This window comes from Protopterus annectens, chromosome 1.part0, assembly GCF_019279795.1.
Source record: "Protopterus annectens isolate FY-2018-M chromosome 1.part0, PAN1.0, whole genome shotgun sequence".
NCBI classification, from domain to species: domain Eukaryota; kingdom Metazoa; phylum Chordata; order Ceratodontiformes; family Protopteridae; genus Protopterus; species Protopterus annectens.
In genome coordinates this window covers 830,917,703-830,934,858 of record NC_056725.1, presented here as the reverse complement: position 1 = coordinate 830,934,858, position 17,156 = coordinate 830,917,703, and the positions used below count along the sequence as shown (strand labels likewise).

Below are 17,156 nucleotides of genomic sequence, written 5' to 3'. Positions count from 1 at the left end.
GTCCTGCAAGAGCCCTGTAGTCCTCAGTCTTTCTGCTTTTCCCATGTCTCTTCTAGTGCAGTAGACAGACCTCGATGCTTTGCCAGAGATGGCCTGTATCTGTCACCACTGGGCTTCCGGATACTGGCCAAGGCTCTTGCCACCCCTTTAGTGCCTTTTTTAGGCAGTGTTCCAAAGACCAAATTACCACCGCAACAGCTACAAACAAGTGCAGTCTGAGGGTCATGCTGCTCAATGCTAGAAGTCTAAATCTCAAAATGCACTTGCTTGAAGCACTCCTTTAAATAGAGAACATTGACAGTTATGCTGTAAAAGAGACCTGGTTCAAGGCAGCAGAAAACACCCCTGCACTACCAGGCTATAATTCATTCCACACCTTTCAGCTCCAGTACTTGGACCGAAACTCCAAAGGCGGTGATGTTTCCATGTACATAAAGGATGTGCACTACCTCCAGACTGGTAGTCCAACATAATGTATCAGAGATACTGCAGGTGCAGCTAACATTGGGTAAGACAGAGATCCAGGTCGTCACCTGCTATAGATCCCCAACCATGTCCCAAGACTCACTCCACGTTCCTAAGCACCCTGGACAATGTTAGGGTCCAACCTAACACACTCCTACTGGGTGACTTCAACTATCCCACCATTAACTGGGAAAACTACTCATGTACCAATGCATTTCCTCAATGTATCCTGGAATTCATTAATTCCAATGCCCTTGGCCAGCTCATTCTTAGCCCCACTAGCGGTAAACATCCTTGACCTGGTCATTACTAACATGGGTGACTGTTGCTCTACACCAGTAGTCAACTCCACCTTGGTTAGATCCGATCACAAACTAATCACCTTGGAAGTCCACATCCCTCCCACCCCCCCACCCCAAAGGTAACCACCATGATAAACTTCTCCAAAGCTAACTTTGGGCTCCTAAAAACAGAGGTGGCTAACTTCACGGCACCCATGCAAATGGAGAGTAGTTGCATGACTGCTGAATCAACACGAATGCACAGTACAAACACGTACACAAATGCATGCATCTCGCCATACCCAATAGAACCAAGACCCTCAGGCACACTCATTGCTGGAAACTTTTACATGTCTTTTTCACAGTGAGAGAGAGGCAAAATTAGATAGCATAGGCTGGGTTTTCCTTTTCCTGCCTGGCACCTGCTTGATGTACTTTGTTTTGGAAGAGTTCAATGTACTGTTGGATATCTGAAGGTCTGGATGTCTTGTTAAATAAGTGGACAATCTGCATGTGGCTAATTTTCATCAATGATGAATTAGCATAGTTTCCCTGCACTTGAACATCATTTTCTTTATGCTGCACTTTCTGGCAGCTGGCAGCCCTGCCACGGTTGAATGATCCATTCACCCCATTTTCCTTAGGGTAAAGAGCCAGTCATGAGGAAATGTCATCCTGATGGCCATGAGGGTTTTTTTTGGTGATGCCGTAACTCCTGCTCCTGGCACGCATGCCTACTGAAGAAAGGGCCCTGTATTGTGCATTTTTTTCCCAGCAAAACCTATAGTTTCTAAACATGCTGTCCCCAGGTGGCTGCATTTCCACTCTGGATTGCTTTACTCAGCTTGGCAGAATACAAGTTCCCATCCTGGTGTACGTGCTGCTCATTTTCCTGTACTCTTCTGCAGGATCCGGCATCACAGCAGACTGTACTACCACCTACTGTTCAGGATGGACAAGCTGACATAAGCTACCCCACCCCCAGTGCCTGAACCACTGATCAAACCCAGGCCATCTAGGTTTTAGTCCAAGCTCCTTGCATCTACCATATAGAGCCAGAGTTTGAACATCTCATAATGCAATTCTAATTTATTTAAGCATTTTTTTTTCCTTTTTTCAAATGTTATTTTTGGGTATAAAGTTTGACATTCTGTATGATACTGTTTTACAGATTTATTTTTGTTAAACACCTTTATTGAATTATCACTTGTGCCATAGGCAAATTTATATTTCTGTAAAAGTCATCAAACTGTATTAAGAAATTCACGTTTACAAATGTTGTACTTCACACACATTGCTATATATCATTTAACCTAATCAACATTACATAAATTATTCAACTCCTGCCTTTTTTTTTTAAACCGGTAACATCTGTATTAAACCATCAGTTACGAGATGGGCAGTCCTACATTTATATAAATGAAACTACAACAATATCCTAGTTGCAAGCATTTTAAATCACAAACCCTACTGACACACTCCCAATTGCAAACATTAAACATCATTTATAATCTACCCAATCGCTTTGTCGCACATTACATAACTCATTAAGTCCTGCCTTCTTTTAAACCTCATTCCTCCCCTGTATGTATTGTTTTCACAATTCTCATTTTTTCCTATGTAGTTTGCTCCTACCCTTTTCTAAACACAATAATTCCAGTTGTTTTATCTCTCTTACTGTATTCACTTCTTCTAGTATAGTTGGCTAAAATTTTGATTTCCATTTTCTAGTAATTGCTTTTTTGGCAGCCACCATAATTGGAAACGGCAAGACCTTAACATGTCTAGGCAGTTCCGATTCTGTATCATAGCTCAGAAGAATCATCTCCATTGTCACACCAGTTTGCCAACCCAGCATATCAGACAGTGCATTCCGCAGGTAATCTTTAAAGTCTGCCAACTCATCGGACTCCCAGAAAATATGTTCCCAATTACCTCTTTCTTCCCTGTCACACCTACAACATTTGCTGTTTACCTGTGGAAAAATTAACTGGCATCTACTTAGGGTATACAAATATCTATGTAAACACTTCCAAGCAAATTCCTAAATCTTCTAGATTTTGTTGCATATTTGGGAGACATACATATATATCCTCCCATTGTTTCTTTGTGAATTGCTTATCTAGTCTCTCTTCCCAATCCTTTCTAACCTCCTCTGATTGATTCATATAGTTTTCATGCAATATTTTGTATGCTGTACTAATTGTTCCCTTTTTAATGGCAGCTTCTGTTCCAGATTCTACTAAAAACTGTGCCAGTGTTGGTCTTTTGGTTAGGAACCCCCCTGTTTCTTTCTGTTCTGCCTATGCTCTGATATTGGTCCTTGATAGGGAAGGCAAACTCTAACCTGCAGTCCGAATACGTTCTTGGCATCTTCCCATTCTGTCATCTTTCCCTCTAGTTATTTGCTCCCAATACATTGGTTCATTTGCCAGTTTTGTTCAATAGATTCCAGCCCCATCTTGCCTATTGTCTATATCCCTAATTGCAGTCACCCTGTTGACAGAATCTCCTTTCTCGTGTTGGCTTAGTTCTCAGGACACACATTGCTACTTTATAGATATAATGTTCTGTATGATTGTTATTCTCCTTAAAGGCCTGCATCCAAAATCCCAGTCTCTCCTTATTTCTTGAGCTTTCCCCCCTGTTTCATCATAGTCATCCCTTTCCACTTTGAATTAGTTTTCTGCTTGTGCTGTGTATTAGGTGCCTTAACTGTGTAGCTCAGAAATACTCCTTCAAATCGAGTAATCCCAATCCGCCCTGTTCTACTGGAAGAATCAGTTTATCCCATTTGACTCTTGTCATCTTCCCCTCCCAGATAGTCCTTCATCTCTTTATTAATTGCTCTCCACAACTTCTCCACTGGTTGATAAAAATATGCCTGACCTGTAAGACTAATGGGACAAAAAATATTTTAACTGCTTGTATCTTAGTATTCGTATCCAAATAACAAAGCTTCCATTTTCAGTTTTTGTATTATCTTTTTAGTCTTTTTCTCACATATCTTTAGCTGCCACACCAGAATCATTTTTTGATCCATACTCCTAAGTACTTCACTTTGTCATGTCCCCATAAAAATGGATATTGCTGAACCAATTCATATGTGGTTACATAATTTACCACTATTGCCTTTGTTTTAGCTTCATTAATTTTTGTTATCCCGAGAAGATTTGAAACCGTCTCAGAATGTTCCACAGCACTGTGATGTATCTCTGGTTTTGTCAGGTATAAAATTATATTGTCTGCAAATACAGCCAGCTTTTCTTGACTGCCATGCCAGTTATACCTTCAATTTGAGTCCTTTATTTTATTTGCCAGTGATTCTAAATATAATGCAAATAACAGAGGGGGAGAAAGGACATCCCTGCCTGATGCCTCTGCTCAAGCAGAAGTTATCAGAGAGGACCCCACTCACTTTAATTTTCACCTCCGAAGCCTCATATGTCCTCCTAATCAACCTTATTTTTTCTGGAATTGCAAATGCTTCGATTGCCTTGCTCATAAAGTCCTCAGCTTACTCTGTCAAATGCTTTCTCTGCATAAAGAACCACCACCTACACTAGTATTTTCTTACATTCTGCTTCCCTGTGAATCATCAATGCACTGTTAATGTTGTCAAATGTTTGCCTCCCTTCCACAAAGCCACTCCTTTTGGCATTACTTTTGCCATTCTTTTAGCCGTTATAGACATGAACACTTTATAATCATGGTTTAGTATTGAAATGAGCCTTTATGAAGCTGGATCTGATGAATCTTTACCCTCTATGTATTACAGATATATTACTGCTTTCTTCCAGGATGTTGGTACTTCTCTTAAAGTACTGTTTTAAACAAAATCTTCCAGATCTTTATCAGTTATTTTCCTCCTAGCTTCCAAATTTCCACAGGAATGCCATCTATTCCTGGGGCCTTTCCTGTAGATTGATTATACAATACAATTTTTATCTCATCATCTCATCTCCTCCTATCCCAGTCATTAGTACTTGAGCCTCATCTACCTCTAACCTTAGCATATTTAAATCTTCCATAAACATTTCCATTTGTATCTTTTCTTAATTTTTGTATTTCTCTCCTTTATACAGACATTGATAGAATTTCTGAAATGTTTCTAATACCTCTACAGGATCTCTTGTTTACCTGTCTTTGTTATAGGTTCCCTGAGCTTAGCAACAGCCCTTTCTATTTTCTGTTGCCGAAATCATTGTGCTAAAAGTTTTTGTGCTCTAGTGTTAGCAAAAAAAACAGTTGCTTAACAGCAATCTTTCTAAACGTGTCTATTATCGAAGTAATCGCTTATTTTATGCTTAGCATTCTGCAGGTGACCTCCTCTTGTTCTGTGAGATTCCCCCTATTCTGCAGTACTTTAACATTTGTTAGTCCTACTTCTTAACCAAATCTCCCTTTCTTTTATTTCCACCCTATTTTTAAACTCCACCTTAATTTTATACAACTTACCCACCTTTATTTTCAGAAGTAATTTCTGTCCTCTGGATTACTTCCTGAATAATCTCTACTACCCATTCCTTAAATTCCTCTCTTTTCAACAGATGGGTGGGAAAGCACCAGTTTCTCATTTTTATTTCATTATCCTGTGTTTTTATTTTAGTTGGAGTGTCATCTGAAAATAGTGCATATCAAGACCTTCAATTAAATGCACATGTTCCTGTGAAGTGTCAATTCTGTCTCGCCTAGCCCCGTTCTTATATTTTGGGAAATATGTAAATTCACTCCAAACTCTTATTACTGAGTTCATATCTTCCATGCCAAATATTTTCATAAATGTCTTCAAGTAAATCTACTCTCCTTTGTTATACTTTCCCTTCTGGGCCCCCCAGGCAGGTGTAATGAATCTACTCCTCTTCTGCCTGGTGCACAATGAATAATCATTCTTCACAAACATTTTGCTGTCTCACACTTTTAGTTTTTTGTCCTCCTACCACAGTTTTGTCAGAATCAACTCCCTCTTCTAGTGGGATTGCATCCCTACTATTAAAGGTCTTGGTTGCTTTCTCATAGCCAGGTTTGGAGCATACACACGGTGTGCCTTCAACCAACAACAACTGCTGTGGAACACCAGTCCATTTGCTTATTTTTGTGCGTTCTTAAAATGAATGCAGTCTGTTCTTTCCAGCTCAAATGGAATAGCTGAAAGTCTCAGTTTTTCCCTATGTACTTTGTCCTGTAAGTGTTATTTTTTTAAACATCTCTTCCTGAGCAGTTTCATATTCAGCCAGCCTTTTCTTCATTTCACCCTCAGAGTTTTGCAGCTTTACCACCTCATCTGAATATCTGTTTAGAGCTTCTGCCATTTTTTTCATCCTTTTGTTTGTTGATGTACGCCATCATTGTTTTGTTTATTTTAACCAGGTCTTTGTGCAGTTGTCTTGTCTTCCCGTAGGTTACTGGAAGTCATGTCTAGAAGTTGCATTGCTTTTTGCTTAACAGCTGCAGAACTTTCCCTAGACAGTGTTTCTTCCTCACCTTTTGTAGCTGATTTTTTTCCAGGTGCTCTGTATTTCCTTTTTTTTTCTTGCTGTCTAGGCAGTACACTTACTAGCCAGTTACTGAAATTTACCGATAAACATAAATGTCTACTGGCCTCTGTTGAGTTTCTATTTTCATACTGGGAGAGCTAGAGTTAAGCTGTTACTCAATGTGCAGCTATCGTGGAAGTCTTACAGATTTGCTGTTAATATAATAGTGAGATGTGCTGTAGTACAGGCACACTAATTGAGTGCACTTTGTTCTTAAAGGCAATGCAACCAAAGTTCTTTAATGTATGAATTAATGGACAAAGAGATCTGGTCTGTCAGATACAAGGGTGTGAAGGATAGACAAATAGTTAAACAGCAGAAGTCTGTCTTTGATAGCTGTGATAAATATAGTCACTAATTACGGAGAAAATGCACATAGCTAACATTATGTCTAACCTTTTTTTTTGTATTTAGCAGGTAAGGTATTGATGTCAGAGTTAGACAGGCAAAAACATGATGTAGCAAAAGACTCACCACAGCTTTTAATTCTGGATTGCAGGTCAGAACATGGAATGGGCCATGAAGGCAGTGTGGGACCTAGTGGCCAAAATAATATGGTGCCTTCAAATAATGACCCAAGCGTTTACTCTCCAACCCGTTATCCAGTCCAGCAAAGGTGAGTAGGTGACTGGTTTTGGTAGTTCTTATTGCTGTAATGTATTTGAGACCACTTAGCTTTCTCTCTGCCTTATCAGGAAGTTACAATGACAGTTATTTGCTTACGTTTCCCATCTATGTAACAAAATTTGAGTAGCAATTCATCTTAGCGGATTTTTGGCTTTTGTCACCTCCCTTACAACAAAAGATATACATCATGTTCTGAGGTGAAGAATAATGTGCCTCATGTTGTATTATTACGACTTTTTTTTTAAATAAAATGTGCTTAACTGTAAGAGAATGGGATAAACATGACATCAGTAGTTTGTGTTTCGGGCTGCTCTTAATTCATAGCTAATTATTGTATCCTGTATTTCATTCAGTTCATTTTTATAACTGAGTGTGACTAACACTGGAGTTAAGAATTAATTTAAGTACTGTTTTGGTAAATAGCCATGTAAGATTAGCTGCACTATTGATGATAAAGAAAAGATTTGTACCGGTGAGTTTAACGCACTGTCTGGAAGAAGGTTGAAAAGCTCTGGAAGCTGGGCCAGAATTCCCAAAGTGTTACCACTACTGCAGTGATGAACATACTCAAACATATACAGTTACAGTAACTTTGTAACCATGTACGTTGGCTTTCTTGATGCTTCATTAGCACAACTGTACTTTAATCTACTTTGATTTGTCTACATTTTCACATCCACAGCAACCAACCTCAGCAGGTACGGCAGGTGCACTGCACCAAAAGGAATATCAAGGTTCAAAAAATGTCATGCCAGCTCTAAGTGGTGTGTAAAAAGTATATTGTAATATGACGTACAGAAGGGTTTTGGCACAAATTCACATAGCCTTCCTCAGTGTAACAAAACTTCCACAAATAGCCACATAATATATATACAACAGTTAATTGGTAGGAGAACATGATTGGTCACAATTGCAAATTTAACCCAGGGGTGAATACCCCCCCCCCCCAATTTAATAATCCATTTTCTTTCAAGTTTAATATATTGTGCCAACCAACTTTGTCCCCTTTCTTACCAGTGACGATCTATAATAGTAAATCTGAAATTGGCTGTAGGATGATTTAAAACATGCTTATACCGAGCACTACTTGCTTTTTTGTTTTTAATCTCACTAATTTGTTTACTAATACGGAGTTTCACAGGTCTCAAAGTCTGTCCTACATAAAATGCAGAACATGAGCAGGTAGCCAGGTAGACCAACCATTCACTAGAGCAATTTGCAAAAAACTTGATATCATAGACCTGGCCAGTATTCCTGCTAGTGAATTCTTTGGTCTTATCCATCTGGATGCAGTGAGTGCAGTGCCCACATGGGAAACGCCCAACCAGGGGATCCCCCGTAAATGTTGTTTGGCATTGTGACTGAGCACCCAAGAACCCAGTTTTATAATGAGTAAAAAAAAAAACCCAATGTTCTGCCTCTCCTATAACCAAAAGGGCATCTCTCCGGTGACATGTGGGTAAGCCTGGCATCTCCCATCAAGATGTTCCAATTACTTTGAATCACTTGTAAAAGGTTGTGTCTTGCGCCCATAAGTAATAATAAATCTGATATGCGAGTCCTGGGGAGAAGTCCTATCCTTATATCTCATCAGATTCTGTCTATCTAATGAAGATACCTCCCTACAAGCCATTGTAATAGTGCCAGAATTGTACCCCCTTGCCCTGAATCTACCCATCAGGTCACTCCTTTGCTGTTCATAAGTCTTAGAATCCGAGCAAATACGCTTGATTCTCATAAAGTGGGATTTAGGTATGTTGTGTATGATATGGGGAGGGTGATGACTAGAAGCATGCAACAAGGCATTATATTCCGGAAATTTCCAGTAAACCTGTGTGTCCAATGTATGATCGGGTTTCCTACTGACCAGGACATCCAAGAAGGTTATCTGGTTTAGATCAAAGTCGCATGTAAAATGAACACTCCATTTGTTGCTATTGATGTAATCCAAAAATTCATTTAAAAATGCAACATCAGCTCTCCATACTAACCAGCAGTCGTCCAAATAACTACACCAAATGTCAATCTCAGACAAATACAGATTGTGAAGGAGATCGTAAATCAGTTCTTCCAAATATGCCATAAAAAGATCAGCATATATAGGGGCAAATGAAGCCCCCATAGCGGTACCCTGCACCTGCAGATAACAATCCTGGTACTAGAATACATTCTTGGTCAGTACATGCTCAGTTAATCCCAAAAGAAACGTGTTAAAACCTGGTGGGTAGAGTTCTGATATTGTTAGCCAATGTTCCAATGCTAACAAGCCTGCCCAGTGTGGTATATTAGTATATAGGGCAGACACTTCAAGGGCACATAACCAACCTGGCTCGAGTTGGGTGTCTTGCAGGATCTGCAGGAACTCCGTTGTGTCCTGAATCCGGGCCCTAACATATCTAAGTAAAGGGCAGAGATATTGGGTCAGATAAACCGATAACGGCTCAGTGAGGGATCCCCTACCCGAAACAATAGGCCTACCAGGAGGGTTCTGTAGTGATTTATGGACCTTGGGTAACAGATAAATATATTGTGGTTTGGGATCACTTACCATCATATGTTTAGAAATAGAGGTAGTAATGATCCCTTCCTCCACTGCCAAGTTCAAAAAGGCATCAGTCTGTTTTTTGAAGCCCCCAGTAGGGTCCAGGGGCATATGCATGTAATGTTTATTATTCAATTGCCTCTGCTTCTTGGTCATAATTGGCCCAGTCCATTACCACTACAGCACCCCCTTTGTCAGCTGGTATTTCTTTAACTTATTATAAAACTGGGTTCTTGGATGCTCAGTCACAGTACCAAACAACACTTATGGGCAATCCACTGGTCTGGTGTTTCACATGTGGGCACTGCACTCATTGCATCTGGATGGATATTACCAAAGAATTCACTAGCAGGAATACTGGCCAGGTCTATGATATCAAGTTTTTTGCTAATTGCTCTAGTGAATGGTTGGTCTACCTGGCTACCTGCTCATGTTCTGCGTTTTATGTAGGACAGACTTCGAGACCTGTGAAACTCTGTATTAGTGAAAACAGTGATATTAAAAACAAAAAAAACAAGCAGTGCTCTGTATAAGCATGTTTTAAATCATCCTACAGCCAGTTTCAGATTTACTGTTATAGAGTCATTGGTAAGAAAGGGAACAAAGTTGGTTGGCACAATATATTAAACTTGAAAGAAAGAAAATGGATTATTAAATTGGGGGGTTATTCCCCCCTGGGCTAAATGAGCAATTGTGACCAGTTATGTTCTCCTACCAGTTAACTGTTGTGTATATATTATGTGGCTATTTGTGGAAGTTTTGCTACACTGAGGAAGGCTATGTGAATTTGTGCCGAAACTGGTGTGTATGCCACATTAACATATACTTTTTACACACCACTTTGGGCTGGCATGAATTTTTTTGAACCTTGTGTACATTTGTGTCATAATTGTTTCATTTACAGTTCTGCGATTTCAGATTTTTGAGAAAGCACATTGTAAGTAAAAAGTCCCATCTCATCATTATAGATAAATTCTGAATGATTGCAGTTGATTGTCACTGCTGAAATGACACCCTGACCCCACTTGCAAAATTAGGAAAAGGGGTTGAGGATGGATTGCTGTGGAGGCATTTCAGAACAGCTGCTTATATAAAGCTCATGGTAATATGTGAGGATGGGGGCAGAAATCAACCAGCAAATTGAGAGCTTCACATAGGCAAACATAAGATTAACAGCAAAGAAAGCATTTTCCCATTTAAATATAGCATGTATCACATGTATTTTCTTTGCTACTATCTTCAGTCCAACATTACAAAAAATGCTGAATTCCTGCTTTCCATTAAACCTTACTCCTTCTGAACATCATTATGCACGTATTATTCCCATAATTTCTATTTATTTCCATGTAATTTGCTCCTTCACTTTTCTAAAGATCCATCTTCTAGGTCTTGTATCCTTTTTATTAATATTCAGTATCTCAAATATTGTTGGTGTAGACTTTGATTTCCATTTTCTAGTAATTGTTTTTTGGTGTCCAACAAAAACTTAATAAGCCCTTATTTATGTCTAGGCAGTTCAGATCCTGTATCCCAGCTCAAAAGAATTATTTCCTTACAGCCATTTGCTCATCCAGTATTTCTGATAGAGTACTCTGTAGGGAATTTTTAAATTCTGCCAGCTCATTACACTCCCAAAACATTTGGGTTATCCCTGCCAGGGTATCCCTCGGCCAGCCCGAATACCAGAGACATTGTATTTTTGCGTCGGTTACTGTCGCTTGAGGGCTGACATCAGGTCATCAGTGGTATAAAGTAAGGCAGCCGACGCCATTACATCAGTCTTTTTTGCCATGGAGCCTGAAGCAGAAGCAGTTTGCATGAGTGCCAGTCGGCCGCTACCTGAGTTTTCGTTTCCGAGTTGAAGTCTTCTAAAGCTAAGTATCCCATTGCAGTTCCTTTTTTCTTCCACTAACTGATGTCAGAAAACGTTAGTAATTGTCTTGCCTGTGGAAAGCAAATACCACACAGAGACTTCCACTCTTACTGCATCATTTGCCTAGGCCCAGACCATGACGTCCCCCATTGTCACTTCTGTGCTTTAACTCCAGAACTGTCCATCTTCGAGCCATTGTCGCCAGATATTTTCCTTTACAGTCCTCTAATTCTGATATGGCTATGGTAAGCCATCCGACAGCAGATCTTCCAGACAGATAGCACTGGTCCAAACCTTCTGACGATGCTTCCATTAAGCTAGTCGTCAGTCCTCCGGTACTCAGTGAGGCACTTTCGCAGCCCCTGATGCCCGCTTCAGTTGATTCGCAGGCCGCTACCGAGACCCTTTCGGAGTTCAGTATGCAGCAAAACTCTTCTTCGTCTAAGGATCCTGCGGACGTCTCTACCTTGGATGGGTCCAGAACTGCTGAGCAGGCACCAGCTTCCGAAGAACTCCTTTGCACCTCCGAATATTGACACAAACAGACGTCTTGTTTCGCAACTACCGTTCTTCCGAAAACCGAGTTCCTTAGGCCCAGGGTTCGAACCACACCCAAGAAACCGACCCCCCACTCTTAGGCACCTGCTACCTTGCCTCACTCTCAAATGTTTCAAATGGCAGAAGGCATTATCATGCTGATCAGGGGAAGCCAAGCTACCCCTTCAAAAAGGAAAAGAGATCTGTCCCCAGTAGTTTTGTTTGAACAAGAGTCAAATGAATTGATGCATCTGACTATGCAGCCCCTCTCCACCTATGAGGATTGTGATGCAGAGGACTCCATTCCTTCAGCCTCTCCCCCAGAGGATTTATCCTTTGGGAACACCTTGCATATTTTAAGGGAGCATTTCCTATGGGAGAGTCAAGACTACCCTCAGTCTAAAAAGAGACTCATGGAATTCCTAGATCTTCCGCAATACAGACCCTTGGCCATCCTCCCAGTCCAGGATGTGGTGGATGATTTATTCTTTGAATCCAGCTTGACTCCTGACTCTACCTCCTTCTCCCAGGAAAACCAGACAGGTACTACAGAGTCCCTGACGCACACAAATATCTTTTTTAAAAATCTAACAGCTGACCCTGAGGTCATTTCTCAAGGGCCAAAAGGGATTAAAGCAATCTCTGCCAAGAATCCCCCCCCCCCTCAGACAGGGATTCCCGAGCATTGGACAGATGGGGTAAAAAAGTATACACTTCAGCTACTCTTGCTATCAGGGCACTAAATTGTCAGTTCCAAATGCTTAAATATCAGCAACATACCGTGGAACTCCTTAAACAAAAAAATGTCCTCCTTTCCTGCTTGGGCAGAATCTAAAGATTTACAAGACCATTCTGCAAGGGCAGAATCTAAAGATTTACAAGACCATTCTGCAAGTCAAGTAACTAAACACACCTTGCACTGTGGTTTTGATGCCCTAGAAGCTTCTTGCAGGGCAGCAGTCACTGACTCTGTCATTATAAGACATGTATGGCTTAAGGAACAATCCCTGCCAGACCATGTTAAATCTAAATTGTTGGATGCTCCCTTGCACAAATAACTTATTTGGCACTAAAGCAGAAGAGGTCTTAAAAAAGATGGGATGAAAAGCAAAATCTGCAAACAGATTTCTTACAGGTCCAGCCCCCTAGGTATAGCAGGCATTTTCCTTCCAAGCACTGGTCCTTTCCTGCTCCAAGTAAACAGGCCCAGCCTAGAACCCATGGAAACAGACCCCCTAAACAGCAGCCCCAGGGAATGCAGAGATCTAAGCAGTGGACTACCTCCACTTCAAAACCTGGGAGTTCTAAGCCACCCTCTTATGGTAAGAACTCCCAATGACTTACCTCCTCCCGACCTCCCCTCTGCCCACCTTCACGTATTCCTAGGAGGAAACCTCTTTCACTCAAGCACCTGGGCCACCTTTACCAAGGACCGGTGGATTCTGAACATTGTGTCTCAGGGATACCAATTCTCTTTCCACACCCTTCCAACCCCAAAAGGGTTCCCGCATCTACTGCCAAATCAGTGGGCAGAGGCTCAAAAGCAAATCCATTCCCTGCTCTCTTTGAGGGCAGTAGAGCACGTTCCTGCAGAACAGATAGGCCAAGGCTTCTACTCCAGACTTTTTCTGGTTGCCCAGAAAATAGGGCTCCTGGCACCCCATCCTCGATCTATCCATTCTAAACACATTCCTGGTAATCCCAAATTTCTAAATGCTCACCCTCCAGCAGCTGCTACCCATGCTCTCCAAGGATGCTTGGCTACCCACCCCGGATCTAAAAGAGGCCTACCTCCACATTCCTATCAGGGAGTCATGCAGAAAATATCTCCTCTTCAGGGCAGGATCTCAACACTTTCAGTTCTCTTCGCTTCGCTTTGGCTTATCTACTGCTCCCAGTGTTTTCACAAAAGGCCTGAAATCAAAACAAGTGCACACCCAAAGGATAATCTTCCTGGGAGCAAGTCTGGACACAGCATCTCAGATGGCATACCTTACCCCAGAGAAACACATTTTCCTGTCAGCCTATTTCTCTCAACTTGCCACCAGACCCAGATTTCTGCAAGGAAAATCGTGCAAGCTCTGGGGTTCATGGCATGTTGCAAACTTCAATGGTACCTAAAGAGACTTTGGTGTCACCACTCTCAATACCTGGAATCTCTTCTGCCTATAATTCCTTGCCTCAGAAAGGAATTTCTTTGGTGGGCAACAGCATGTTCCCACACCAAGGGACTGCCCTTCTCCCCTCACCCCACCACCCAGACCCTCACCACAGACTACGCTTGGGGTGCACACCTGGATGGCAGGTGCATACAGGGCCTATAGAGCCCACAACAAATCTCCCTACACATCAATCAAAAATAGATGATGGTTGTGCAGCATGCCTTGATAGCTTTAAAACCACTTCTCTCTCCAGGGGTTCTCCTGATCAAAACAGACAACACCATCAACAAGCAGGGAAGGACCCACTCCTACCCTCTATGCAGGCTGGCCATGACCCTTTGGCTCACAGCTTCTGCCATGCAAATACACCTGTTAGCACAATACCTACCAGGCTCTCTCTCAACTCCCTGGCAGACCAATTAAGCAGAAACCTTTTGGACCCACATGAGTGGCAGCTCAACAGAAGTACCTTCTTCCTAATAACTCAGAAATGGGGAACCCTGAAGGTCGACCTCTTTTCCTCCCACACCAACTATCTGCTCAGCAAATTCTATACCAGGGAGCATCACTGCATGGCTTGAAAAGTGTTGATGCCCTGTCCTTCACCTGGGTCAACCTCTCTGTCTATGCCTTTCCTCCCCTACATGTCATTATCTGTGAGGCCAGATGCCGTAACACCAGAATGTCTTATGCAGATAAATAGAAAAGGTTATGCACCTGGATCCAGGCTAAGGGGGCCAATACAGCACAGCCCTCCATCCCTTCTCATCCTGGATTACTTAGCTGACCTACGACACAGTGGTCTCTTTCTCCTCTATAAAAATTCATGCCTCTGCTATTTCTGCTCATTTTCCCACTGAGCAGCCCCTTTTCTCACACCCTTTGATCAAACAGTTCCTCGGAGGGGTTAGTAACTTGAGGCCCCACTGAAGGTCACTAACACCAGCTTGGAACCTTAACTTTGTCTTGGAAAAGCTCACCCTGCCTCCTTTCCAACCAGCTTCTTGTGCAGAGCTAAAATTTCTATCCTGGAAGGACGGCCTTCCTTCTGGCCATCACTTCAGCCAGAAGAGTGAGCTGCAAGCACTCATGGCTGTGGAATCCTTCATCTTCCATGCAGACCGGGTATCCCTCAGAACTAACCCATCCTTCATGCCCAAGGTGGTGTCCGGTGTGGCTCTCAACCAATCCATTCATTTTCCCACTTTCTTTCCTAATCCCTAGAACAAGGGGGAAAGGATTCTTCACTCTCTAGATGTGCACAGACAGCACAGATACTATCTGGACAGGAATAAACCCTTCAGAAAGTCTGATCAATTGCTGGTTAAGCTTTGCTACAGGGGCAGAAGGCAAAGCCATTTCCAAATGGATAGCACACTGCTTCAATTTCTGCTACAAACAGCATGGTAAGCCTCCCCCCAGCGGGTCAGGACACACTCCACTAGAGCAGCCTCCACCTCTGCAGCATTCCTCAGAGGAGTTCCCACCAAGGACATCCTGGAGGCTGCCACCTGGACATCTGTTCACACTTTTACCAAGCATTACCACCTGCCTCGCTTCTCCAAATCCGGGCAGTGTTTGCATCTGCAGTCTTGCAGGGCATCCTAGCCCAGCCCCTAGCTTCCTTGACTACCTCCACCCATTTCCTCAGCTTTGAGAATCTACCCAAATGTGATGACTACAACAGTGAAACACGAAGAACATAGTACAGCTGTGTACACTTACGTAAATGTAGGTGTTAGTGTATTCACTGTTGCAGTCCTGGTTTCACTCCCTCCATCCACTTTTTTTCTCCTTCTCCTTTTGTTACCATTTTCCTTGTTGTCCTTTCCTTACAAGGGACATATTGGTATTTATTTTCCACTGGTGGGGTACTTCCACCAGAACCTGGCCTCCTACTTTGGGGCCTACTGACAGGTTAGGGCAAGACAAACTGATGTAATGGCGTTGGCTGCCTTACTTTATACCACTGATGACCTGACGTCAGTCCTCAAGAGACTGCAACTGATGCAGAAATACTACATCTCTGGTATTCGGGCCAGCCGAGGGCTACCTTGGCAGGGATAACCCAAATGTGATGACTGCAACAGTGAATACAATCAAACATCTACATTTATGGTAAGTGTACACAACTGTACTTTCTCAGTTGCTTTTTTCTCTATCACACCCAACATCTGTGGTCTACCCGAGGAAAAAGTCTTTGTCTGCTTGAGGTATAAAATGCCTATGTAAACTCTTCCAAGCAAAGATTCTAAACCTTCTGTTTTTGGTTGCATACTTGGGAGCCATAGATATGTCTTCCATTGTTTTCTTATAAGCTGCTTTTCCAGTGTCTCGTCCCAATTTTTTCTAACCTCCTCTGATTCCTTGGTATAAGGCCTGCAGGTTTTCCACTGCTGCACCCATCTTCTGAGCTCTTGTACTTTTACTGTTGGACAAAGCCCCAGGACTTGAACTCCTCTGCTTGAGGTAAGTTACATTTCCTCTGAACTGCAATGAACAGTCCTGTCTTTTCTGTGAGAGGACCATGACCTCTTTTTCAGAATTGCCGAGTTTCTGGCCACTTGCTTTACACTCGAGTGAGTTGTTCCAGTGCTTTTTGGATATCAAAGTTTCTTGAGGCCAAGAAGTTGATGCCCTTTTCAGAAAGTGGGGGTGCAACCATTGTGTTCCCAAATGAGGTACTCTCGTCTCAGTATGTTGTCCATGAAACTACAGACTGGAAGTGTAGCAAGATACAACCTTGGTAGAATTTGAAACCCACCTTGAATATATTTGACTTTAAAGCCGAGTGTAATGAAACTTTTACTCCCCAAATATGGCAGCATGTTCTTTTGCTGATAACATGTTTTCTCAACAGTAGTTTTCTAGGTACAACTAAGTAGCATCTTCAGTATTGGTCAGCATGAAATGAGATGCTTGACAGTTCTTGTTTTGCAGAGGATGGCCTGCATCTTTCTTTCTGAGGCTTCTGCTTACTGGATAAAGCTTTTGCTGCACCCATCGTGCCTTTTTAGGCAGAGTTCAGCTACTGGCCATCCCAATAAAACTAACACATCAAATCCAAAACAGGATCACATTGAAGTTGGGTGTACTTAGTGTCAGAAGTCTCAACAACAAACTGCCCATCCT

The 17,156-nt window shown here is 42.0% G+C and overlaps 1 protein-coding gene across 7 annotated transcripts in view; it reads left to right on the top strand.

Moving 5' to 3' along the window:
• The window catches only part of ARID1B (AT-rich interaction domain 1B), a 1,953,609-nt gene that overhangs the window by 1,896,432 nt on the left and 40,021 nt on the right, over positions 1-17,156 (top strand). For all 7 annotated transcript variants that reach the window (XM_044063533.1, XM_044063501.1, XM_044063506.1 and 4 more), the window contains one exon: positions 6,783-6,899. In XM_044063533.1, coding sequence (XP_043919468.1) covers positions 6,783-6,899 — 117 coding nt within the window. The remainder of the gene's footprint in view (positions 1-6,782; positions 6,900-17,156) is intronic.